The sequence below is a fragment of the Phoenix dactylifera genome, chromosome 2 (assembly GCF_009389715.1).
Source record: "Phoenix dactylifera cultivar Barhee BC4 chromosome 2, palm_55x_up_171113_PBpolish2nd_filt_p, whole genome shotgun sequence".
NCBI lineage: Eukaryota > Viridiplantae > Streptophyta > Magnoliopsida > Arecales > Arecaceae > Phoenix > Phoenix dactylifera.
This window is the reverse complement of record NC_052393.1, coordinates 12,839,086-12,866,485: the sequence shown is the minus strand read 5'-3', so window position 1 is coordinate 12,866,485 and position 27,400 is coordinate 12,839,086. Positions and strand designations below refer to the sequence as shown.

Here is a 27,400-nt window from a genome sequence, read left to right as displayed (position 1 = left end):
TTATAAAGCTTTTATTCAAGATACCAATGGAGGCTTGATTTATGTAAAGCTCTCCATGTGCTATATTGATGTTGTTTTTATATTTTTTTAATATATTTGACTGTTATCAAAATTTATTATTAATATGCCATAGACATTAATAATGTCAGAATTAAAGTGCTCAAGTATCATTAAAAAAATATTTATAGAAGAAAGAACTGTATTATTGATATCGGTATTGATGACAAAACTTTTTGTATAAACTTTTGCCTTGAATAATATGATCACCATGGACATGCTGGTATTAATGGCAAGTCTACTCAATCATCATTAAAACTTATTACATTAATGTACAGTAAAAATTTAGCTATCAAAATCTTTTTATTTTTTTATAATTTATTACTTCCCTATACTATATTTTATAATAACACATAAAAAAACTATATCTTGTATATCATGCTGGATCATTATTCACAATACCAGCGCTAATGATGAGAATGTTTCCATGGACTCGGCGTATATGGATATCGATATAATGATACTATTATTATAATGTTTATTTAATATATAATAAAAATTCAGCAATTAAAGTATATTATTTATTATAATTTATTATAATTTATTATATTATTATATTATATTCCCAATATAGTTGGAAAAAGATAAAAAAAATGCATCCTATCGCACAGGATAGAATCTCGTGCTCTTTTCATCTTCTTTTCAAACTGATTTTTCATGATTTTTTTTTTTTTTTTTACTACTTTAGAAAGAAGGAGCTGCACGAGAGCTATACTGCAAAACATGCAGCCACCTATTTGTCATTCACTTTTTGTATGTAGACTAGATATATTGATAACTTGGTCCATCAAGATCTGTATCGCCAAACAAGTGGCAGATGGTGGCCATTCTAGTGGTCGAGTGGCACACCTAACACTTGCTTTTCCAAATATGCCAAATTTGTGGTTAGCCTCACGACTGAGATAACATCCAATTCTACATGAAGGTTTAGATTCTATGCGGTACAATTTTTGCATCGCAGAGTATGGTACCACTATAGATAGCCACCATATTATCCATCTTGAAGATGAGCGGCTAGTATTCATTCTTAAAATACAATAAAGCATAATTAATTCGATACATGGTGCATTATGGTAATGAAAAAGAATAGTTCATCTCCAAGATGGATAATATAGTGGCTATCCACGAGCACTCTACGGTGCAGAGAATTCAGTTTCAAACAATAATTACACAAAAAGATACAATTCTTCGAGCACCAGCTTTGGATATGATTTAACCCGAAAAAGAAAGATAAAAAAAAAAACAAAGGCTTGATAAGCTGGAAGAACATCACTATCCTATTAGAGTAAGCCATTGTTTTGTGTTAGAATAACAGCTCCCAGCCTGTAAATTTCGAACACAACAGCCCTGGGCTAATTGCAGCATTTCTTATAAAAAATCAAACAATCCATGACCTGAGCTCGGTAGATAAAAATAAAATGGACTAGTAACCAAACCGGGGGGTCACGGTATCTCCAAGCCCTTACCGTCCATAAGACGCATGCTCCTGTAGATCGCGGCAGAGCTCCAAAACACCAACCTACAGGGGGCGATCAAAGCTAACGAAAGGAAAGCATGGAGAAGGAGCCGGAGGCCCTGGTGAAGAGATTGCAGGAGCTGGAAGCGAGCCAGGCCAGGCTCCGGGAGCAACTCGACGTCGTCCGTCGAGAACGAGAAGTCGAGACCAAGCATCAGGTCAGGCCAGTTATAACCAGCAGAGGTGGCAGCGAAGCTGGCTTCCTGCCCGGATTCTTCGCCGGCAATCCGTACCGCAACGTGCTGCACTGCATGGGCCACGCCCTCCACGTCTGTCGGCCGGGCACCGGCGAGATCATCTACTGGTCTGTTTCTCTTCTCATCAACGTTTGTTTAGGACTCCTTTAACTTCATACGACATTGCTTGCTGCTTCATGGCTTTTTCCATTGATGGCTACAGATACCGGGGTCTCATAGCAAGTCTTTTGTCTATGTATTGGAAGGGTAAAACCATAAAATAAAGATGGCAGCTTAGTAGAATGGTCATCATTTTTCGATGCGGTTCCTGCAATTCGTGCAATTAAAGAGAAGCTGGAATCACCACGAACCATATGTTAGAATCGAGCTAGTTGAATGAGTGCATTGAAATCTACGTGTTATAGAGCTGACCACCCAGAAAAAAAGTAGAGCACCGATTCTTGTAAACTGGATGCAAAAATTTGCTAGGCTTGGCTTGGAAAGATATCCTTTTTTTTTTCTCTCCATTTATTTGCTACTTCCCTTGCTACTTTTTTTCTCATGAATAGCTGTGGGAAGAAGAAAATAGCCCAAGATCTATTTCCTAATACTGCAGTGTTCTCAAATTATCAATTGTCTGATGCTCTTCTCATCTTTCTCATATATAACTCACAAATAATACTGCTTGGACACTCATTTCACATAACTGCTGATTCGAGCAAAGTATTGCACCAGCCACTAAATATGACTGGATGCAGATGAGTGCATGGTTTTGGTTCATTAAATCAGCACCTAGTAGTGGATTCAAGCCAAGTGCGATCGAATAGAAAGGAACAACTGGTGCTCCAATTGCTAGAATCCAAGGGGCAACGGCAAGGAACTCATATCCATTCTGTGTGCAGGAATCGGTCGGCCGAAAATCTCTATGGATGGAAGGATTGCCAAGCACTTGGCCGAAGGGTTGCCGATCTGCTCTTTTGATGAAGAGAGCCGTCCGTATCTTCAGAAGGCCATGGAAAGGTTGAGTAATGGTCGATCATGGTCAGGTCAATTTCCACTGAAGAAGAGGTCTGGAGAAATGTTTGTAGCCTTAGTAACACAGAGCCCGTTATACGAAGATGGAGAGTTCATTGGAATCATTACCGTCTCATGTGATGCGGCTCTTCTTTATGATACATCCTCGGAGAAATCGAGAGTACGTTGGGATCAAGCTCAAGCACAAATTGCGTCATCTGTGTCCAGTTTGGTACTAACAATCGCATGAGCTTGATTCCTATCTCTTTCTTTCTCTCCTTTGAAAGTGCCAAACTTATAGCTTATTTTCAATCAAACAGGCTGCAAAAATTGCCCCCCGTAATCATGTACGCAGTGTCTCTGCGGGTAGGAATTCCCTTGAAAGATGTGAATGCATGTTCGAAAACCAAAATGTGAAGTCAGAGAAAACAGAAATACCAGTAAGCTGGTTTTCTTTTTTTTTTTGGCTCCCTCTTTTCTTCCATAATATATAGCAAATAGAGATCGCCTATATATTAGCAGTTTATAAGCATACCTTCAAAAATATTTCCAGGCACTGAAGGCCATCTTCAGATCGCGTGCTGGGAAGAGAGCTGTTGAGGAAATGACCCATAAGTATGAGGAAACTATATCAAAATTTAATCAGCCATCGAAAACCGTAAGCAATGCTTCGCTTGAAACATGCAATCATTGGCTAGTGTCACTGCTCTATCAGAGCAGTATCAATTTACATAAGCAGTCATCTGTTCATCACTTCTGCTGATATATTTCTGTTCCATAATGGATTCTATATATTTACTGAAAATGGCAGGTCGCAAAGGTCTTTGGTAAACTGAAATTCGAGGAAGCACCTACCAAGTTCAAGAATCAGATAAAGGCGTTCAAACTAATTCAGCAAAGAATTCAGCCTCCAATTCGACAAAAAAGGTGAGTTCCCTGTAGTTGCGCTTATTTTTATATAAAATTTCTGCAGCACAAAGATCGTAACACAATGTTGGGAGAAAGAGAGCTTTCATATTCTAAGTATTTCTGTTGATTTTTAGACTAGTGATGCGCCTACAGATAAATTTATTGAAAAATAAGTAATTAACTAATTATAATGAGCATATATAAGGAATTCTACGGTGCCCCCACAATCAAGGTATAAGAAGTCATAGTGTGTATTATTTGTTGAAACAAGATATCAATGTCCAAGAAGGACAACTTTCTTATAAACTCTATAAAGAAATTAATTTCAGACTCTCCAAACACCTGCTGTTTTTTTTTTTTTTGGTGTATTTTTGTATGCACATGCAGAAAAGAGAATCACATCAACCAACAGCAGTGGGGGATCTCACCGGTTCCGGTAGTTGTAACAGTCATGCATCAGAGGGAAGGCCAGACAATTTAGATGTGGGATGCTATCAACCTTAGTCAGTGGGTCTTGATGAGTACTTAGTTTTGACATTGATGATTCTTTGGTTGCAGCCGGCAAAATCATCCTCGCAGCTAATTTTGGCAAACAATAAATGGTCTTGATGAAGTTTGTACAAAATGTGTTTGAAACCCATAGTTGAGTATCTGTGGCAGCGATTATGTCCAAATAAAAAGTTTTGTAGCAACCTGAGTTTGTTATATAGTGAAGGATGGCAGACATATAACCTTTCAAGTGCTGAAATAGGGAAAATACATGCTTGGGTCTTATTATGGAACTAAATATTTCGAAGGCCTAGAACTCAAGCCAGTAATTATTGAAACACTTTATGGTGATTGCGATGCCAAGATAAATATTGACATACTTTCCTATGAAAACTCAATCTGGTCTTGAGGGGCTTCAACTTTTGTTTCCCCCAGTACAATATGAAAAATTTTAAATTACCAAAGTTAATTGGTTTGGTTAATGTTTTGATCATGCACGAATATGTTAATTGACATTTACCATATGATACACGGCCACATAAAAGAAAGTGTGACACTATCTCCATAATAACCATCTAAAAACAAACAACTGTAATCATTTCCACAGTTGATTGTTCTGAGTTGAACAAACAGACCATTGAAGGTTCACATAATTTTACAGTCTTTGAAACTCAATTTTAAGTTAGATGACTGAAAACTTAATTATCAGCATGTATTCTTGTGAATCGATGGATGTACTTAAGCTGTTTCCAGGCAACCTTCATTGCGGCATTATATGCTATAATATCATTTTCTTGAAAAGAAAATTTTAAAATATAACTTACAAATGCTATAAGCTTCCAAGGTGATTTGCCTGAGTAAAATTAAAAAAAATGTGCATCATATACACAGTCACCAGTATCGATGTCTCAAATTGTGACTGCTAAATGGACTTGCATTCTCAGAAACTAACAAAAAAAGAAGTATTGGCTTTGCATTTTCATATGTATTTTGAAGTGCACGTTTGAGTGAAGGATATATCAAAACAAAGAATGAAGATAGCTAATTTTGATTTACATTTCATCATTAAAAGTCATGGCGCAAGGGAGAGGAAAAATACAACTGACGAGATTGATATGATTTCATATTCAACGTTATGCATAAGCTATAAAAGGAATTTATCAATGGATCATGTTTCTATAAGTGATTTAAGTTTTAAGACAAGCTTAATATTGGTAATCTGGTAAATAGAATACTTCATTCAACAGAGGATTTAGGAAAATGCCTTGATAATCATTTATCAAAACATTTGGATAATCAGCTGAGCAATCAAGACTTTAAAAAAAAAAAATCTAAATTGAGCAAGCTAGGAATACCCTGCTCTCCAAGGAAAAAGTTGGTGAGATGTTATGCCAGTATCGTTTGCAGACCATAACTCCAACATCAAAATGCTCGATTCCGTTTAGACATCAGCTTGCTATACAAAACAACAACAAACATAAAGATCAACACTTATCTCATCAATTTGGTGTTTGCTTTATATATGTTGTTCAAATATTCATTCAGGTTCTCTAAGATCCGATCCACTTCATGTTAGTTCTTTTCTCACCACTTATTCTCATGGCATTATGAATCTGGGTTTTCTTACATCATTCCTCTTCCCACTTATCTCATCAATCTGGGTTTTCTCACCACTTATCTCATCATTCCTCCTTTCTCAGCTTGGTCTGCTTTTTGTATCATGTATTTTACTAATAGCAGCAACAAAACAATGATTCTATTCATTTGTCAAAATCTACAAAAGCGCGATCTAAATTATGAATTCTTATCAAAACCATTAATGACTTTCATGCATGATCTTTGGTGTAATCTCATTTATAATGCGGAAAAACTTCTTATCAATCTTTTAGATATTTCATTTGTTTCATTATGAAGATTTGCTTCTCATGTTGCACAATATGTTCCAATAACCATAACCAAAACCACAGCCTCCAAATTTGAGTTGATCTAATGGCTCCTCCATTAATTCCTTAAGGCCCAGTGTGGAAAAGGAATAGGGATTTCAGGGATGAATAGGCTTTTACCAGGTATCTCTAATTTCAGGTAGGTTTAATTGGGATTGAGTCTTATTTTTGTTTGGGATAAATATTATTATCCCAAATAATGATTACAGTTTTGTTGTTATTTTGCTTGGAGCTATTCGAGGATAAAAATTGATAGTTGGATCTTGAATGAGGATAAGTACAGAAAAAGGTGATTTCTCCAAACTGGAGAAGTATGCCCTTCCAATATTAGCTCACAATATTTTTAATATAATAGTGATATAAAATATATAAAAGGTTAATATATAATATTAATCTACTAGTATTAATAAAATATATTAATATAACAATACTACAGTGTTAATTCATGCTATATTAATATTGATTGATTAATACAATATTAATATTTAATACATTAATATTAACATAATTTTAGATTATACACCGATATATAAATTCTATCAATATAGTATATTAATAGAGCCAAGGTGCTCTCAAAAGGATAGTTGAGATGATCCTTTCATCTTCAAAGCCAATGATATACTATCTACATTCAAGATCCAAACTATTGAACATGATCTACATAATAAAAAGTGCATAGAAACCAAAATTTTTTTTTTGGTTTTCTCTTATCTAATAATCAAGTAGGTATCAAAATGAACAGTTCTAATACCATGATATTATATTTTATTGTGATTTAATTATCAAAACCTAGTGAATTTAAATCTACCCATGTTTTAAGATGTGTAGATCATAATCGTAACATGGATTTTCAGTTATGTGCCTAATCATTTATTTTACTACACTCATGCAATTGATATTGTTGATTTTTGTACAAACTTGATAGATAGGTTAGAGACTACCAGGATATATGAAGTTTGTTTTCTAGGCATTTTTGGTAGTGTAGGCCATATTCAATGGTTTGAATTTTTAATTTTGGGATGGTCTGTCATTGATTTTGAAGGTGAGAGGACCATCTCAGCTATCCTCTTGAGAGAACCTTAGTTTTGCTCATATTATATTTTATTAATATTAACGTACTAATATTATATTCATACTAACATATTGCATAATGAAAATAATAAATTAATATCATAATCATAATTATCCAACCTTCTTCCAATTATTTAGGGTTGGCATTATTAATCCTCATTTACCAAGTATTTCTAAAATAATATATTAATAAAGTATTAATATTATATTCAAGGAAGGAAAGACTGAGGGAAATTCAGATGCTTCCCAAATTCTCTCTCACATATCCTTGCTTATCCTCAAGTTCCAGCCTCGCTTATTCTCAAGTTCCAGCCTCCCTTTGTAGAAACCCATCCCAAAATAGCTAAGTTGAATGAAGTGTTGGAGATAAAGACCTAGGCGGGAAAGTGTGTTGTTTAGTGCTTATCTCAAGGATAGGCAGGGATAACTCTACGTTATCCCCTTTCCAGACTAAGTGTTAAGGAATCCATTCAGTTGTAGTAGAAGCCCTTGAATCCCTTCTTGTCACTTTAAAACAGGTCTTCTTGGGTCTTCCTGCATTCTTTCCTAATACTTTTGAAACATTCTAAAAGTTAGGCCTCAAACTTTCATTGTGACATATGAATCAATGTTCTATGACATTATCCACGATTGGTGCAACTCCTATATGCCCCATCTTTTTCATTTCGAACCCTAACCTTATATTTTGACCATAAATCCACCTAACATTTCGTTTTTTGTGATATTTAAGTTCCCTGGATCATCCTAACTGTTTAATCTTTCAATGCCAGTCCTATGCATAGATTTAACATGCGGAGAATCAAAAAGAGCTTCATAGATGATTCTAGAAATGAATCTTAATCTCCAAATTGTACTTTGACTCCTCTAGTTCCAATTTAGGGTATGAAATAGTTGTAAGACATGATTTTGAATTCAATATATTCCAACAAAATTTCTGGCACACTTTCACATACATCTTAACCTTGACCAAAAGTAGCAACACATCAAGGGATCAATACTATGCATGATGAAGATATAATTCATCAAATTGAAATAATCTGCTGTAACCGACCCTCAACCAGATATCAGCCCACTCAATTGATACCAATATGAGGCAATTTTTATCTACTATAGGACCTAGATGACCATTTGACAGGTGAACCGGCTTATCCTGTTGGTCACATAATGTACACCCATCCAACTTGGGAGCAACCTCAAGGGTTTCCTTGGACTCTGAACAAGACTAGACAAGGATATATGATGGCAAGAAGATTTAGAGAACTGCTTTCCTCTTTGGACAGATTTATAAGTCGGTATGCGAAACTAAAAAGAATGACATCCACAATCACAAAAAGGAGAACGACCATTTCAGAAGTTATGAACATAAATCCTATATCCACAATTGATACTAATATTTAGCCAACTAAACTACTCTTATTTGCCAACCTGAGTTTGAGTCATAAGTTGGCGAGTCATTGCATTAACTAGATTTTTTTCCCCTCTTCCAGGTTCATAAACCTATTGATGAAGCTAAGTCACAGAATATGAAGATAGCAGAGTTCGGAGCATCAGGCTTTCCTAATGTTTTAAGGGAAACAGTCCCAGGTCAGACGAATCACGGTTCTCATGAAAGAGTAGAATGTTCTGCCAAAAGCAATTCCTTTCAGGAAATGGGAACAGGGTTTCCTAGAGGAAAGGATGTTAATAGTAATTGCAAGCAGGAATATTATGCTGCAAGTTAAGAATTTGCAAACTGTTTCCTTGAATGTGACAAATTTTCTTGAAATAAACAGAGTTTGAATTTCACTTTCTAATGCAGGTGTTGAACAAAGTGGGAAGAAGGATGATGTCTCGCATGAGCAAGAAAATCCCAAACAAGATTTAGCAGCACATTCAACTCTACAAAACACTGACGCATCAACCACTGGAGAAAAAGATTGGAACTTGGTCGTAGACTGTGATATTCAATGGGAAGACCTCCTGTTAGGGGAGGAAATTGGTGAAGGTATTTCCTCTGAAGTTATTTGAATGCCACAACACAACAGACTGGCCATTTAATTTGTTGGTCTTGGCCACAGCTCATTGTCAAGAATGCTTGCTTGGATGTTTTCTCTTTCAAGATTGAACTGATGCATGTCTGGAATGCTCACAATTACTTTTTCACCTAATATGAGATTTCATATTTCTGTCTATCTTCTAGATTGAAAAGAAGTTAAACACCTTTAATATAATAGTGGCCTTATACTATGTCAATGAAACAAGGGAAAAAAACTTGCTTCACAATTAAACTATGTCAATATCTCCTACCATTATTAGAATATCATGTATTCAGCACAATGTTGAAAGTTATGAGACCAGTCTAGCCAAAATAGATAAATCAGCTTGCTTGCAAGTATAAAATTATATAGGTTAGCCACCAAAATTGCAGGATAAATAAAATATTGACACCAAAGTTCTCAGAGACTACTGCTTTTAATGTTTTCAGGTGATTTTATCACCCTAGCTATCTGTACATAGTGCTAACACATCATACTGCTTGAAAGCAGAACAAAACGAAAGGCAAGGGGTCTCTAGAACAGGTTATAGAAGATAAAATGTGCTCAGATTTACTTTGAATTCTAATCAGTTCTTTAATATTCTTGCATTCTATCATCCCAGGTTCTTATGCTATTGTCTATCGAGGAGTATGGAATGGATCGGTACATTAATTGAACAAGTTTCCTCCTTCTTTAGCTGTCATCCTAGTGATAATGGATTAGCCGTGCAGAGACATGACCTCTTTATCTTTTATTCATTAGGATGTTGCCATAAAACTATACCTACAAAAGGACTATCATGAAGGGGCTTTGCTGGATTTCAAGGAGGAGGTATTGAATTTACATATAAACTCAAAACTAAAGATATGGCTTACACTTCCATTTTTGGCTACTCATTTCAGATCAGGATAATGAAAATATTAAGACATCCAAATGTATTGCTATTCATGGGAGCTGTATATTCACCTGACCGACTTGCCATTGTAACTGAATTCTTACCAAGGTAATGAGAGGGACATAACTGATGTGGATGAGTAGGGGAAAATCATTAAATGTTTCGTGGTGCCCAAAATTCCTGGAGAGAAAATTCCAGTTCACTGACAGAATTATGTTATTTTCGATATCAGGGGAAGTCTCTTCAGAGTATTACACAAGAACAATCAGGCATTGGATTTTAAACGCCGTTTGAAGATGGCATTTGATGTTGTGGGTTTTCCTTAGCAAATATCGTAATGCTTTTTCTACTAGAGCTTTCTTTGGTCAGGTAGGGCAATCATACTTCTCGAACGGTGCAGACTAAAGGAATAATGACCTTGTTGTAGGCAAGAGGTATGAATTACTTGCATCGAAGAAATCCACCAATAATACATAGGGACCTGAAATCATCAAATCTACTCGTTGATAAAAATTGGACTGTCAAGGTAAAGAATACTGTTTATAACTTCAGAAAGCAGCTTTATATGCAAGAAAACAAGATTAATGGCATTTTATTTAACAGGTTGGAGACTTTGGGCTGTCATGTTTAAAGAGTTCATCTACCTTGACGGCAAAATCTGGAAAAGGAACGGTAAGGGATTTCTGCTGCACTAGTAACATATCAGCAGGAACTAGACAAGTAATTTTCATGGAATGCTACAATGTTGTTCTCATGCATGAATCTATATATAAGTTTCATATCTGGACCAGCTGGCTGCTAATATTAAAAACTTCATCCTGAAAATGCTTCCAATCGAACCTTATATCTTGAAGTTATTTGTTCTATAATTACCTAGAAAGCATATGCTCGCGACAGGTAAAGAGATCCTCACAATTGGATTTTTAGCCTATCCTTGAATTGAAAACACGAGAACTACCTATTAAGGCCATAATTGCTAATTGCATATTTGGATTTTATTTCTCCAACGTGGTTTTGATAGTGCAGAAGTCAAAAGGAATATATAATTCTCATGTGAAACAACTTACCAGTGCCAGGTATACTGAAAAAATTGAAGGATGAAACCAACTAAGAAGGTAGCGAGTGGAAGGGTTCACAATTATTTTGCTTTCTAGAGTTCGGGAATTGCATTTTTATTCGTAAAGGTCTAGATTTCAGAGGTGTGTTCATCCAATTTCAAACTTTTAAGGAGATAATCATGTAGGGTTCAGGATGGATCTATAAGAAGACTTTGCTTCGACTTCAATTGTTAAAAGTGTATCCTAGAATTGCATGGTTTTGAAAAAAATAAAATAAAATAAAATAAAACTTTAGAATCATGAACATATTTGGGATAGATTTTTTTCTTTTGTCTCCTCTTCAGATCAAAGTTCAAGCCATCCATCTAATCAAAATCATGAATATCAAGCTACCCATTGATGAGGAATCTTGTAAGCATATGGTGGATTTGTAGGTTGTTTGGAACTGCCAACAACATAATGGTGCTGGATTTGGTAAACTAGTCTCGTTTATTCATCATGCAACCTTAAAGTTGAAGCCCATGATCCCTTCTGAAGTCACTTGACAATTAGAAATCTAATATGGCTAGCCTATGATAATTAGTGCCAGAAAGATCAATATGCAAATGCAAGAAACTCCTTAAAATACTTTTGGGGCTCTATACTCCATACAGACTCCTATTCGAACTCCTGCCTTGTAGTATTGACTCTTCAAGGCTATAGTTCCATCTCTACTTCCTTCATTCCAGATTTCTCCTCATGAACTTCTTTATCTTCTGTTTTTACTCGGCACTTGATTTGTGTCATTCAACCTCTAAAGCCTAGTTCAAGTACCACATAAAAGTAGAATGGAGCTTGTTTTTATAGGAAACTGATTGGGTAGATGATAACAAAGGGTCAGGATTTAGTCTCATGTAACTTAGATTTTGATTGACTGAGGCGCACAGATTTAGTTAGATTGCCCCCATTGATTGCCTATTATCCCTGTTTGAGTTCAGTTTGCTTGATGATGCATTCTTCCTCGTCCTTCTTCTGCACTTCCATTGATTGGCCAATCATCTTGCAGCCCTGTTGTTGTATGACTAGCATCATCAAATTGGCTAAACTGACATGTCAATTTTTTGTTGCAACCCTTTAAAGTCTGTCAAATAGTATCAAATAGTAATTACTTAATAGTGGTTTCATATCTTTAGGCGGCAAAATATAGGTTAATGATAATTTGCTTAGTCTGAGATCGTCAGAGAAGATATTTGGTACAAGGTTGAGCTTGAGGCTAGAATCATATGTTTGGTGGACTTTTGTTGGAAAACGTGTGCTTTTAAGCTGCAGGTTTAGTTGAAGTTTATAAAAGGTGGGTATTTTTGAATTAGATATACCCTTTACCTAGCACTGTTTCAAACCAGGACCTAAGCAAAAACATAGACAACCCAAGGGAAAAAAATGTATTCAATAGTATTTCTAGGTTGTTTAGAAGGGAAAACAAAAAATGATATTTGCCTCCTAAGTATTAAGCTATGGTCACTCATGTTGCATACATTTTTTGAGAGATTCAGAGGTGAGGCAATTTATTACACCAGAAGCAAACTTGATGCTCCTTTGTTTAAGCAAACAATGAATATTTGATCTTTTTCAACATATGTGAAGCTTAGCTTACGTCGCCTTCCACATTACCTAAGAGCTTCCTTTACCTCCAACACCTAAACACATAAGAAATTGGATTGATCTTGGATTTATCACATGAATGTTCTACCATTGTCCGAGGCTGCAGAATAATGACCGATACAACAGAAGTCTCAATCAGCTTTACTTGTTATCCTCTTTTCTTGTAACGCAGAACATATTAGGTTTTTAACATTTTATCAGCTGAGTTATTAAATCTTAGCAGTTTGAGATGGTCTTCCCCATGTACCTGGTTGCCTCCTTTACTGTTAACTATTCATGATTTGTGAGGTCTTTACCAAGTTTCATCATTCACCTAAATTGCCCATATTTTCACAGCTCCGTCTAAGGCCAAAAAGTTTTCACTCATGGAATCAGTTTTCTTTCATGCAACAAGCAAGCAAAAGGCGACCAGCAGCATGCTGCAATATGCTTGCATCTTGGCAAATTCAAATTCCAATTGAAACACATGTTACTTGAAATTATCAGAAGAAACAGATGGTTGATAGCAATTTCAGTAATCCTACCACATCGAGCTAACCCAAATCTGAAATCTAAATTCTCAGCTGCACGTTAATAATGTTCTCAGCCATTGTTAATTGCAGCCTCAGTGGATGGCGCCGGAAGTCCTCCGCGGCGAATGCTCGAATGAGATGTAATCCCTTCACCTCTTAGTCATTTACTCTGAGAAATTCTATGCTATCGTTTGTTGCTATCCGTAAAGTCATAGATTTCTACCATGCACGGCAATATAACGAGGGGAAAAAGAGAAGACTCACATTGGAATTGTTTGCAGGTCGGACGTGTTCAGCTTCGGAGTCATACTGTGGGAGCTGATGACGGAGTCCGTCCCGTGGAGCCATCTCAACTCCCTTCAGGTAAAAACCCAGCCAGATCTCTCCTCTCTTTCTCTCTCTTTCTCTGCTTGTGTGTTGATGGCGAGAGGCGGTGTGCTTGCCGCTTCCGATCCAAAAAAAAAATCTTCTTAGGTGGCCGGGGTGGTCGGGTTCATGGACCGGCGGCTAGATCTACCGGAGGGTTTGGATACGCGGGTCGCCTCCATCATCTGCAATTGCTGGGAAAGGTAAATTTCGATTGCGAAAATGAGTTAAAATTATTTTTTAAAGGATATAATGTGACCAAATTGGGTAGCATCCTATGGCTAACTATTCCGAAAAGGCCTCGTGGCTATGGGAGGGAGAGCCATTTTGGGGCATTTCGAAACTTATTATTTTTTTTATTTTTTTCAGTATATTTATATTTACTATGTATGATACATTTGTTCCAGTAAAAAAACATATAATACGACTAAAATTACCATTTTGGGGCGGGTGGCGGGGGGTGGCGGTGCAGCGATCCAGGACGGCGGCCGACGTTCCAGCAGATAATGGAGACGATGGCGGAGCTGACAACCGCTCCGGCTCACCGGATGCGCGAGCACTCGACGGGAGGAGCACCGTCTAATGGCTGATGGGTGATTTCTTTCTCGAGAACTAGATGCATCGTGGCCGTTAGATTAGGCTCGATCCATGTTCGTGTTCTATTTCTTTTGATCGGTGGGCCTCTTAGCTTTATTGGCTGATGGGAACCGAAGATCTTCGGGGAGAACTCATGGATTGTGTGTGGGAGTTGTATGAATGATGATTCTTTGGAATAATTTTTTTGACAGTGCAACTGTTTTCTGTTAAAAAAAATAAAAAGCAGGTAGACAATTTACCTTGTAATATTGCTGTGTAATGCGAAGGGTAATCTGAAATCTGGCAGTGATCTAATGCTGCTCGGAGACACGCAGGCTTGCTAACCAGTTGCTGGCTTGATTTGTGGTCCAGCGTTGCCGTCTCTCCGGATGTCCAGCTTCAATTGTTGAGGTTGATATGGCCCATCCCCGCCCATTTATTTAGGTTAGAGGTAAAACCTGATACCTGTTGCACTGCCCCCTCCAGGCTCCGGTGAGTGATCTCTTTCTCAAGGGACCTTAGTGTTGCCGCTAAATTTCGGACCAAAGTTGTAGTGCAGTTCGGATGGCCTTGAGGTCAGCAGAAGCCGAGTTGGATGAGATGGTCGAGGTGTCGGAGTTTGACCTCTTTCAAAAATGGCTTGCAAGTAGTCCGCTTACTGGAGAGTTTCCAGCGGAGGATCCTTTGATGCCTAAGTTAGAATAAAGAGGCAACAATAGAAGAAAAAATTTCAGCAAAGTAGAGCTCTCTAAATTAAAGCTGTATATCATAATCTCGACTTACCTGAGGGCCTTTGGACCATCCTTTTATATAGGGTGGCATGTTTTGTCGTTACTTAGATTGATACGGAACGTGCCAGTGGTCAGTTGTAAGTTTACAGTATGGGCATCGTTTTGCATAGACGACGTACGGCACTAACCGCGAGTAGAGATGTCACAATTATCGTTTGTTGGGATTGTCAGTCCTATTCTAAAGCATAGAGCAACAAGATTGAGATGATTTGCTTGGCTCGACGAGCCATTTATGCTAAAGTTCGTCACACACACCCATCTAAACGAATATCCAAGATAATTTCTATTGTTAAGTTATAGTCATTTAATGAGTGCATAACCAACCTCAATGCATAAGTAGACAAGAGTGATATTTCAAATGAGGATGACTTGATTGACGTGGCTTTGGCCAAACCCCTCAGAACCAAGAGCTTGTTGAAAGGCGCATAGAGCTGCAATCACAACTTAAATGGTATGAATATGAATGAAAAAAGAGGGACTGGCTTTGGATCTTATAAACTTGGCCAATTCATTGATTATCATGGGACTTGGACAAATTGATGCACGATCCAATTTCATTGGATGTAATAATGGGCTTGGGGCCTCCACCATGTCTTCATTTGGTTCAGCACCATGAAACCATGGTCATTGGCTTTTTTACCTAATAATTCTTGAAGAAAGCTGCTCGTAAAGTCAAGAATCTAACAAGCATTTGTTATGTCATTATTTAATCATTTAGTGATTATTTCGTTACAAAGAATCAATAAACCAGTGCTTGGCTATGATTTACACAGCAACGATAATCCTTTAACTCAAGTAATAGAATAACTTAGAGGATATTTATTAAGATTTCTTTGACCAAAGCGTTATACTCTAAATCGGTACACAAAAAGAATTTCTTGCATGCATGCAAGCGAACAAAACCCGGTGACGTCACACAAAGAATGGCGTTTGACACACATGGTGGACCACGGAAGGAACCGATTCAGTCGAAGGTACAATAAGAAACGACAATACATTCTTACATCCTATTCACGAGCGTCGATATGTCGCTCTATTTCCATCCTAAAAGGAGATAAATACATGAGAAAATGCGACAACAATCCCATTCTGCCCCTTCCTCCGTCGTATTTTTTTCTTAAATATATAAGTATATGTGCATATATTCTTTTACTGCTCGAGAAGGCAATGCTTGTGCCATGGCACACCGCTACCCGAATAGAAGACATCCGAGCCATGTTGCAGGAGTTCACTGACGCACAGTGGAAGCATGTCATGAAGCCACCTTTTGTGAAACACAAATCCATGATGCATTTAAAAATCAACTAGCTTTGTGATGCAGCTAGCTCTAGTTAAAGTAAACCCGGGATGAGCACCTTAATTACTAGGTTTTGTGAGCTTAATACATGGTTAAACCCGGTATGGGTGCTCGCTAAAGAGAATAATTACAGCTAATAAATCAAGATCCGAGATGTCCTTCTCTTGCTGGCCCAGCCCATACCTTCCTGCTTTGGTGAGAACTGCCCTGCGCCGAGGGCATGTGAAAAACGAATGGTCACCGTCAGCGCAACGGAGACTCGTTCCCCAACCAAACCAGCGTCTTGTCGCCGTCTCGCGCCAGGGGCGCCCGGGGCCCGACCCCGCCACGCCCATCGCAGCTGTCCAGTCCTCGAAAAATCTGATCGAACGTCACCGGCCGTCTGATCGCCGTTCCACTTTTTCACGTTTACATGCCCGTGTACTTTCCAAGGAGATAACGCGTCGAACCCGTACTACTCTGTCCACGGCCCATCTACACTAGCCGGTCGTGGGACCCATCGCGCTCTATCAACCCCTCTGATTCAGATCCGACGGATAGGATCCCTCACCGAGCTTTAGAACGGATGGAGAGGAACAGGAGTCAGTCGTACGGACGGCATAGCCGTGGTATATAACTAAAATTAAATACAGGGTCAAAGTCGTGGGGGGTAAACGTGTAATTCTAGGTGGGAATACCATTGTCTCGCGCCGGCGGAAAACCGGATCTCTTTACCTTTGCGAAGCAAGAAATATCTCTCTTACCGTACCGTAATAGTAAAAAACTTGTATATAAGGCCTACCTTGCCTTAGAGTCACAGAGAGCTACGCTTTGCTCTGACCTCCGGGTCTTTTCCTTTTTCTCCTCCACTCCTCCCGTCCCTTCGTTCACATTTTTTTTGCCTTTTTTTCCGCTCCTTTGATTTAAATTCCCGCTCTTTGGTTTGGGCTTTCTAAAATTAATTTTATTTTGGAGGATGGGATTTTTAACTGGAGGGCCGGGGTGGGTCAGGAAACCCCTGCCGGAGTAGCGGTGGGGAATGGGGAGGGCGGCGCGGTGGTTGCGGGGACTTCTGGGCGGGAAGAAGGCGGATTCTGGCGGGGAGCATCGGGCGGAGAAGAAGAAATGGGGCTTCGTCAAGTCGTTCCGGGAGAAGGGCCACCACCACCAGCAGCAGCAGCAACAGAGAGGAGGACCCCCGCCGCCGTTACCGCCGCAGCGGAAGGGTTCGTATAGGGAGGTGGCGCGGTCATCCCCGGCTGGCGCGACGGCGGGGTTGGCGGATGTGGACGGGGACGAGCAGAACAAGCGGGCGATTGCGGTAGCCGCGGCGACCGCGGCGGTGGCTGAGGCAGCCGTGGCCGCCGCGCACGCGGCGGCCGCGGTGGTCAGGCTGACGAGCAGCGGGCGGAGCGTCGCTGGGATCGCCTCCGGCGCCGGGAAGCGGGAGGTGGCGGCGGCAGTCAAGATCCAGTCCGCTTTCCGGGGTTATCTGGTGAGCCTTCTCTCCCCTTTTCCCTCTACTTTTACTTTAGCATGCTTAAATCAAGGAATATTTGCTTAAATCAAGGGAAATTTGGACCAATCCAAAGAAGAGATGCTGAAAACCGTCGAAATTTAATTCGTTACTTGTGCCATTTTAAAAGCATTTCTCTTCTAAAACGTAACACCTTTTTGTTTTTCAATATAAAGCTGAGTAATTTTCTCTTCTTCTTGGTCTATTTTAGTTGCTAATTAATTTCCAATTTTGGTAGATTTGAAATATATTACGGAATTATCTCGGGCTATGAGCTGTTCTTCCACAATCTCCAACATCTAATATTTCTAAAAGTGCAAGTCATCGATCGCGTAAACAAAAAATTCGGAATTACCTCCAATGGCTAGGGGATTAGCTTCTGTACTCCTCTTTGGTAGAGTGAGCTGGATTGCGTGATTCTAATGGGTGCCGTCACCTCAATGTTCCCATTTGCTGAGCCTATTACTCCCCACTCTTGAGGCTCTCAACCTTCCATTTTTCCCCCTCCCTCCCCTCGCCTTAGATGGCGAGCCCTCTCGGCCTTTCGACTTCTCTGCTCCGCGGCTCCGCCGGATCCTATCTCTATCTCGCCTCCACTGACTGGAATTAATTCCCTTTTATGGGACTTGGGATTTTTTTTTTCCCTTTTTCCCCTCCCTTTCGCATTAAAAAACCAGGCCAGGAGCAGGTTCTTGGAGGAAAGCCGACAAGGGTACAGAAGTACATTACTAGTTCCTTGCAGCACAGCTTCTTTATTAATCGGACGGTTTGGAAGTAGATAGCAGCTACAAGAGTAGCTATAGCTCAAATGGGGACTAGATCATAGCCTCATCCTCTTCGACTCGCTAAGAGATGAAATAGAGGCGCGGGGGTTTGATAAGAATTTCTTAGCCGTCCCTACCAACTCGGAATAGTTTTAGACCCTTTTTTTTCGGATCAATCTATTAGCAATAAGCTTATATAGTTTAAGTTACACTAAGAATACATAAGAATCTCATCTCGTGTGGGAAGAAAGTTTGCTTGTCTGATCAAAAATGAAACATTTGCTTGTGCAAGCTCCTGTCCTTGGAACCATTTGATAGTTCAGTTGTTTGGTGATTGTTTTGATGATGTTTCGAAGGCGAGAAGGGCATTGAGGGCGCTGAAAGGGCTGGTGAAGCTGCAGGCATTGGTCAGAGGCAACATTGTGAGGAAGCAGGCGGCGGAGACGCTGCGGTGCATGCAGGCATTGGTGAGAGTCCAGGCCCGGACCAGGGCCTGCCGAGCCCTCCGGTCAGAGATGAGCAGGTCCGGCCGAGGATCCCGCGCCCATGCTGTAAGTCAAGTCCCGGCTCTTGTTTCTCCTGGCCTATTGCGGTGTTTCTGTTTAACTGCTGTTATGGTTTGGCTTAAAATGTGTTCGAATAATTTGCTTAAAAGGATTTGCTTGAACCTTTGAAGAGATTTCAAATTGATTGAGTGATTGAAAAATGGTTTCCGTTGCTTGATGGAAGCATCAGAAGTCGCCCGGGTCATTGCTAAATTCTATTCTCGCACAGGTCTGGAGAACAAAGGAAGCAGGGGTGATCGAGGTTTTTATTTAACAGGATGTTATGTCTTGCAGGGCCCTCCGACGCCAGAGAACTATGAACAAGCTGTTCGATCAAGTGGTTCAAAGTCTGACAGGTCTTGCACTCTCAAGGTAAATCCCAGTCCTGTTTCTTGCAATCCAGCAATGCTGCGTGCAAGATATACCAATGCATGGCTATTGTTATGTGCAGCGGAATCCTTCCAAGGCAGCCAGCATGGATGCGGTTGATTCGGACAGAACACATTCTTCTGGATGGAACTGGTTGGATCGGTGGATGGAGGAGCGGTACTGGGACAGCCGACAGGCTGCTGCAAAGACTGGGGCAGCAATGGATGATGAGAAGAATGCTAAGATCTTGGAGGTAGACCCCGGAAAGCCACAATTCAATCCTAAGAGGAGGGGGAACAATCTCCAGTCTTCATGCTCGACCCTAGCCTCCGATCAGAATAATCGCAGCATTGCGGCCATGCCCGATTCCCCATCGAAGGACTCCACAACTGCTCAACTATCCATTCCTAGCCCGTCCTCCGTGGACATGCCGCAATCTCTCAGCCCCCTGAGGTTCCACCTCCCTGAACCAGGGGACTTTGGCGAGAGTCCCCAGTTCTATTCTGTAGCATCTCGGCCTGGAAGCTCGAGAAGGGGGCCCTTCACTCCTTCGAAGAGCGAATGCTCGCGCAGCTTATTCAGCGGGTATTCTGATTACCCCAACTACATGGCGAACACGGAGTCGTCGAGGGCGAAGGTGCGGTCGCACAGCGCACCGAGGCAGAGGCCCGAGTTTGAGAAGTCAGGCTCCATCAAGAGGCTCTCGGGTCAGGGGTTAGGACAGCAGCATTCTGGAGCATCAGCCCAGAGGTCATCTTCTCTCCATGCAAAGTTTGCCAACAAGGCCTACCCGGGCTCCGGCCGGCTGGATAGACTAGGGATGCCCATTAGAATCTGATGAACCTAACCAGGATTGTGTAGTTTGTCTTCATGGATCATCCGGAGTACTCAGCTACAGTTTGGTTCCTCCAAACTCTTTTTTTCTCTTATCTGCAACTCAGTCTTGAGTCATGATGTTTGTCCTCTCAAGTAATTAACAGTGTTATGTATGATCTTTTGGAATACTGCAATGGAATCAGAATATGATGTTTTTGAGTGCGAGTTTTTGTTGAATTTCTGTGCTTGGATGGTCGATTAGCCTAATGCAAGTCTATCTTGAGGGTTCTTTTCCTTTGATTTGCTCTTGAAGAGCTGGTGTCGGTAGCTTCGGTTTGTGTTAGCTATAGGTGAAAAGTGCAAAGGACAATTTAGACGTCAGCCACCAGATAAAATTAGACCTTTTGTTGGAACTGGATGGCTTTGCTGAAAAGTATGATGGGTGCAGGTCAACAACCGCCAGATCAGGTTGGTCAAAGAAAGGGGTTTTAGAGGACACAGGGCAATGGGTGGGGAACTGGGAAAGAGCAGGGGACGACGACCGATGAGATAATGAAGTGTTGTGTCGGTGGAGAGGAACGAGAGAGCGGGAGGTTGGTAAGCGCCGGCCATGCCACGGTTTTGGAACGACTATCCAGGGGCAATGAATGCCCTGGGGCTCGGTTCTGTTCGAAATTGGAGTTTTGCGGGACGTATCAGTTTTGGTGTATTTTGGTCCTCTCGGTTTGGGTCTCGCGCTGTCCAAATCCAAGCATCCGGTGGCCCCGCCGGTGGATTACACAACCATTGGCCGACTTCAACTGTTCCTAGTCTATTCCCACGCCAGTTTTTCCCACGCCAGTTTTTACCACGCCGTGACGTGTTTTTGTCGTGAGATACTGTGGGGGCCATCATCAATTACATCAATGGGGTGGGCCCTACTTTGGGTGCTGGATCGATGGGTTTGTTTTGCTGTCAGGAGCTGCTGCTTTAGCTATGTCGTGACCAGGATGAAGGTGAGAGGAGGAACCGGACAGGTGGCGGATCTGTTGCCGGGTACCATTGTCGGCGTCTGTCTTCTGTGGCTAAGGGAACGTGCACAAAGCTGGGCTGGCATTTTTTTGAACTGATTAGGTCTGGGAGTTTGTTGGTGACCGTAGGAGAGGGGATGTACATTGTGAAGCCTATTAGCAGATGTGGATGGGAAGACTTATAAAAAAAAAAAATAGTTGATATTATCTGATAATCATGTAATAAAATAATTATCACTAGTATCTTCGAACTTTAATTTGGGTAGTATTATTTTTTTCTTCTTTTGCTCTCTAAAATTATGAGATTCCCTTTCGATCCAGCGTTTCACTATCAATAATGTTATTGTTGGAAATGGGACCCGGAGATGATCGCGGACCAAAAAGGAAAGCTTCCGCCGCGGGCGGTTGTAGAAGACTGTCTCCAGAAGATGGTGGTGGCTGATGGCCACCTTTCGGGAACCTGCAAAAAAGCCTGGGCCGGTGGTTCCGGCGAAGGCCCTCCGATGCTTAAGTCAAAGGGGAATTTGGAGGTAGTTTTTAGTGGAGAAGCGCAGGCGTGAAGGAGGAAGAGTCCCCGTCTTCTTGGAGTTTTTTTCTCTTTATAGGAGGTGGTGTGGCAGTTACACGCTATCATGCGTTATGGCGGGGATTTCGGACTGAAATACGTTACCTCAATTAGCCTGAGGATTTGAATTAGCTGACCCTTGATGGAGAATGAAAGGATTTGAATTCGACAGCTGTCGCGGCGTAGATTGTGTGGGTCGATCTCGGATATGGAGAATGTGGTAGCCATTTTGATTCGAAGATCAGCTTGATTTTCGGTGGAGTTGGCTGTGGGTTTTGACTGGGTCCTTTCTAGCCTCGAGGTCGAGCGGGTTCTGCTCGGTCAGGGCGCGCTTGTCTAGCTAGTGCTCTCCAAGCCCATGGCTGCTGAGATCATATCTATTGAGATCACGTGCGTCGTCGAATTTGGGTTCTTCAGTCATGTGCGTTGGTGGGCCCACTTTTTCCCCCCATCAAATAACATTTTTACCCATGAGCTTAGGCTCTAGCTTGGTTGAGATGGGATGCATATAGGATAGCAAGTGAATAGCAAGTGAAGATATTGCCGGTATTTATTTGACCCTTTTTTATTTTATAAATTTATATTCTCAATTATATTTTTTTAATTAAAATTATTAATATAATTATTTGAAATAATTCAATTAATGGTTTGACCAAGTAAATAAATAGTGGCTTGTATTTTTATTAGTGAAAACTGACTTTTTTTATAAAGTGAATGATTTAAAGGCACTATATGAAGACGTCGAGATGACAACAATCTCTGTTTTGTTAGTGTCTCAGGGCAGTGTTCGATATTTAGCACACTGCGTGGGCAGTTGTCATGATACTGTTTCATGTTTATTAAATCACAAGGACAGTCAAATAGCTAGAGAGTGACAGAAGCCGAACCAGCAGAAGCAACGGTAACAGAAGAAATCTTTTCCACATTATACTTCTTTTTCACTATAGTCTCAGTTGATGGCTGAGGTGTGAGATTCGAAAATAGTTGTCTTGGACGGCTAATTCTGGCCTGCTAAACCCAAGATTAAACATGTTAATGAACAATGATTAACATAGGCTCAGCAGACTTTCATGTTAAAGCTTTTCTACGCTGCGGCCAAAACTTTCCAACGAGAGGCACTAGCTACGTTGACGGTATAATAGGATTATTGTACCATAGACTTCTGACCGCACCTTGTCTTCATCGAAGCCTATAAAATCTTGGAGCCACGGGAGGGGCTCTCCATAGTGTATAGCTCAAAATTTATGTACATGCAATTCTCATTTTATATGAAGATCAAATCTAAAATTTCAGAGGGCAAATCTTTTATCGTGAAAGAGTCGCCACCCTCACTGACGCAATAAGATTGTTATGCTAAAATTTCTCTATATGGTCAGTGCACAAATCACGACCTCCCTGTACGTGGATGGAAAATATGCGCCGACAAAGGCCAAACTTATAACTTATACTGTACTCGCCCTCAATGATGCATGATTATATCTTACACCATGTGTACCATGAGGAAGATGCACTACAGTAACAAACTGAGATAAGGGTCTTAATTCGAGACGAGCGCATGACGAATGCAATTTTCAGAAATGAGATGAGATGATTGGTATGGTGTCAGATACAATTTCTTATAGCGCATATCATGTAGGCTTAGTTTGTCAAGTTGGGGGACTTTACCAGGTGTCACAGCCTCACAGGTAACATGCGGACACCTGATGACACTCAATAAAATAAGAAAAATACCCATTAGATGGAGCAACATGTACGTGGTAGGGAATCTTGGATGGGATATCCCATGCTGCCTGGTTGGAAAGCAACCCACCTATGCTAATTTGGCTTCCACGTGGCTCGAATGATGCCTCCAAGTACAAAAAAAACTTATAACCTACATGCCATGCACACAGCTGCTTGCTCTTATAGACCACTTGTAACAATTTAGGGATTCATCCAAAATGGCTAATCGAAAGTTATTATTTGGGTTCTTTGATCCTGTATAAGTACCCAAGATCTACCCAGCGAATAACTGATGTGGGACTAAACACACGCCCGCACGGGTCCTCACATACTCCCTCCGTTCAAGCCCAAACGTTCTCGTCAGGCTAAGGGTTCAAATCTAATCACAAACACCACGATCGGCTCGTGGTTAGCTCCAATGAATCCATGCTGCAGTATCCCCTAGTTCACATAGGTTATGTGCCGGATCCGCTCTGATACCATTTATAACAACCCAGGATCTCATCCAAAATGGCTAGCCGGAAGTTATTATTTGGGTTCCTTGATCCTGTATAAGTACTCAAGATCTACCCAGCGAATAATCGATGTGGGACTAAACACATGCCCGCACGGATCCTCACATTTCTTCAATAAGTATTCATCTTGGAACATTATTATAAAAATAAATAGCTGTGATTATCGGCATTTTCGGCCATATGGTGCACACTATATAAGACCTAATTTTTCTCGTAGAGCCATATACAAAAGAAATATACGCGAAGAGAGAAGACTCGATCTTTTTCTTCTTCATTCTTTCTTTGCTTCTTCCTCCGACCGATGCTTCGTCTCCATGCCTGAAGCCCGGTTGCAGTTTCCCATTTTAAGCCAAAAAGAAGAAGAAGAAAAGAGAACATATTCGCAAGACGGTGCTACTTTCCACGGAAAGGCATATAGTTTTCCAGCTGGGCAATGGATCCGTGACTTCATCATTGCTCAATATTGACTTCATCCACGTGACGTTACTTTTGTCATGTGGGTCTACAAATAAACTTTGAATAAATTAAGTTTTACTCCATCTCAGTTCTGCGAAACCAGCATAAAAAAAAGGAAGACGGGAAAGAGGTCATTCTAGTCATGGTCTACTTACTTTAAATAATTATATTGTAAAGGACTGCATGGCAATGTTTATGTAACGAGATATTTTTCGTTTTTCTTTTACATGGACAAATTACCTTCAACTTAGACTCATGAATAATAAAATTTTCAGTCAAACATAAACAGAAATAAGTATTTCAATAGACAATAGTCCCGATTCCACTTTCTTTTGTTCATAATAAAATGTCACCTTGAGCTCACTTTCCTCAATGTGATGCTGCGAAAATATTTACACCCAAGTTTGTGCTCGTAAAAAACAGATACATGGAGGAGGTACTTTCTTTTGCCTTCCCTTTTTTTGTTCGGAAGAAACAGTGCAAGACATGTTCACTAGTCCAAGGAAACATATACTGTTTTGTCCTTACGGATTGCATAGTGCTAGAATTTAGACCGATCGACTTCAACCAAAACCAAAACCCCCCAGCCTCCTGCCCAATTGGCTGGAGATACTACCCTACTAGCTTAAAAATTTTGTTGATATAGCAATGATTGGTGGCTGACATCCCATCTTCCTTACCTCCTCCTCCTCGTTTAAACTTTTTTTTCCTCCATAATAAAAAAAACATTCAACTTTTGGGATCTGATGTGGATCTACTCTATTGCATAAGCTGATTCTTAACTTTTATCTCCTATCATGATATAAGTAAGTCAATCACTGTGCACCATGCATGCGCACTGTGCACACATATATAAAAAACAAGAAAAAGAAAGAAAACTATAGAGATGGAGATTTTAGGTTCGAATCTTAAACAATGCATCCTTGAGTATTTAGTACTCTATCTTGAGTGGGTGTTTCCTTCTTCATTCCTAGAAAAGAAAAGTAGACAATGTATGGTCCTAATTAGAGCTAACAAGCAGATGATCTATTTCTTAGAGTTTTAAAAGATGTATGGTCCTAATTAGAGGATAGAATTTATTCTCTGCTGGATTTTTAAAAAAGCCTCTATTGGTTGTTCCTCTTTTATGATATTTATCTGAGTTCTCACCTCACAGTCCATTGAATATCTAATGGATATTTAATGAAAATTCCTATTAGATATTGATGTAGACCACCAAGCACTTGCTCAGATAGTATCACTCTTGCCACTTAGGCAATGAGACCACATTCAATTTTAGTTAGAGTGAATCCTTGACAATAGGATGGGTATAAGATAGAAAAGGCAGGAATTATTCCCTCCTAATTAGGAAAATATAATATAGATCCAAAGAAGTTTAGAAGACTTATGCTATGCAATGATATATGTATAGCATGCCAAATTGTCTAAGTTTGCATAATGAATTCTCATGCATGCATAATATACTAATTTAAGATGATCCAAGAGGATCACCGAACTTGATATAGATCACTTCGACCACTGTAGAAAGGCTGGATAGAGTCTAGAAGCAAGATCTTTAATATCGAAAGCCGAATAGTATGCTAAGTTATCGGAGGCCATAACTTGGTCGTACGACGCCAGAATGAGATTTTTTTTTTTTTGTTGAAATCGGATAACTTTTCGAGCTCTAGTACCACCCTATAAAGGGTATGGTGCACCGAGATATTCTGAAAAAATATAAATAATATTTCGAAGGATCCTAAACCGTCAGTACATCCCTTTAATAAGTTGTAGGTAGGTAGTTCCAGCTTGGCTCAAAATAAAATGAGCTAGAGAAAAAGTAAGCTGAGCTTCAGCTCGCCTAGCAAGCTTGTGGTCGGCTTGTCTTCTCGTAGAAGGATTGCCATTGGTTGTTCGAAGATGACGCGAAAGTTACCGCGCCTGGCTTTTTAGGAAGCGCCTGCCATTTGAGACCTGAACCCCCTCCATTTAGAAAAGTGGCTTAACTGCTCGAAAAAGCAGGGAATACTCATGGTTTTTATGGTAAGCTGTCCTTGGATTTCCATGCCGCTCATCATCCTCAAACGAAGCAAAATGTAGTTGGTGCCCGAGTGTGGATTTAGACTGACTAGAATCCAGAAAGAAGGTTGCCTTGCATCCTGTAATATAATTATTATAGCTCACCTAGAAATTAGATCCCTAAGTTAATGATTACATGATAAGATTCGTAATCATGGTCTTTTTAACCTCTTCTTCTGTCTCTATGCAGGCCAAGATTCCATGGTTTAGTTTGTTATCATTATATCATAACATCGAGAACCTATTTGAATAAAAATATCATGTATCTTTACACTATATATTGATGGCAAAGTGCTATCAAGCTCAGGACATGGATTTCTGTCATTTGTTTATGGCGCTTGCAGGAGATTGGTTGCACTTGATTCCCTGAGGAAGCTTGGAGAGCCCATTGACTGGTGGGAACAGGTTAGACAAGATCCAGAGTATGCTTTTGAAAGAAAGTTGCTTTTAAAATTTAATTCCGCCCTCCTTTTATTTATTTATTTGAAGGCTCAGGTTGTTGCCGTGGGCTTTAATTGAATTCTTTTTTCTTTTTTCTGATGTATATCTGAACTCTTTTTGATGGGACCATGCTACCTATGCTTGAAAGCTAAATTAATGCAGGACCACAGAAGGCTATAGCTTTGGAAATGATGGATACCTTTGAGCTTAATGTTAAAGGGCCAACTTTCCGGCATGGGGGAGTCAACACATTGCTTAAATGATGTCATTCGGACTCTTTAACAAAGTAGCTAATGAATTAATATTTCCATCTACCCT

General features: G+C 40.1%; 2 protein-coding genes across 2 annotated transcripts; both read left to right on the top strand.

Annotated features, from left to right (window-relative positions):
- The first annotated feature begins 1,152 nt into the window (after positions 1-1,152).
- LOC103714183 (tyrosine-protein kinase Fer) lies at positions 1,153-14,505 on the top strand. The gene is made up of 18 exons (XM_039116169.1): positions 1,153-1,917; positions 2,606-2,995; positions 3,084-3,203; positions 3,317-3,421; positions 3,575-3,690; positions 4,060-4,150; positions 8,663-8,891; positions 8,974-9,159; positions 9,813-9,853; positions 9,953-10,021; positions 10,093-10,193; positions 10,318-10,396; positions 10,513-10,611; positions 10,689-10,757; positions 13,387-13,436; positions 13,578-13,659; positions 13,771-13,865; positions 14,135-14,505. The coding sequence occupies exons 1-18, from the start codon at positions 1,612-1,614 to the stop codon at positions 14,250-14,252; spliced, it is 2,346 nt and encodes a 781-aa protein (XP_038972097.1). The 5' UTR covers positions 1,153-1,611; the 3' UTR covers positions 14,253-14,505.
- A 2,617-nt stretch (positions 14,506-17,122) lies between these two features.
- On the top strand, positions 17,123-20,540 carry LOC103714147 (protein IQ-DOMAIN 1). The gene is made up of 4 exons (XM_008801302.2): positions 17,123-17,800; positions 18,942-19,136; positions 19,425-19,502; positions 19,582-20,540. Exons 1-4 carry the CDS (start codon positions 17,345-17,347, stop codon positions 20,335-20,337), a joined length of 1,485 nt encoding a protein of 494 aa, XP_008799524.1. The 5' UTR covers positions 17,123-17,344; the 3' UTR covers positions 20,338-20,540.
- Positions 20,541-27,400: the final 6,860 nt, after the last annotated feature.

Excerpts from the sequence above, each read along its gene's own strand:
- LOC103714183 (XM_039116169.1), top strand. The coding sequence starts at position 1,612 with ATGGAGAAGGAGCCGGAGGCCCTGGTGAAGAGATTGCAGGAGCTGGAA. Across the intron at positions 10,397-10,512 it reads TGAAGATGGCATTTGATGTT|GCAAGAGGTATGAATTACTT; the intron begins GTGGGTTTTCCT and ends ACCTTGTTGTAG. Across the intron at positions 10,612-10,688 it reads ATAAAAATTGGACTGTCAAG|GTTGGAGACTTTGGGCTGTC; the intron begins GTAAAGAATACT and ends TTTATTTAACAG.
- LOC103714147 (XM_008801302.2), top strand. The coding sequence starts at position 17,345 with ATGGGGAGGGCGGCGCGGTGGTTGCGGGGACTTCTGGGCGGGAAGAAG. Across the intron at positions 17,801-18,941 it reads CCGCTTTCCGGGGTTATCTG|GCGAGAAGGGCATTGAGGGC; the intron begins GTGAGCCTTCTC and ends GATGTTTCGAAG. Across the intron at positions 19,137-19,424 it reads GAGGATCCCGCGCCCATGCT|GGCCCTCCGACGCCAGAGAA; the intron begins GTAAGTCAAGTC and ends TATGTCTTGCAG.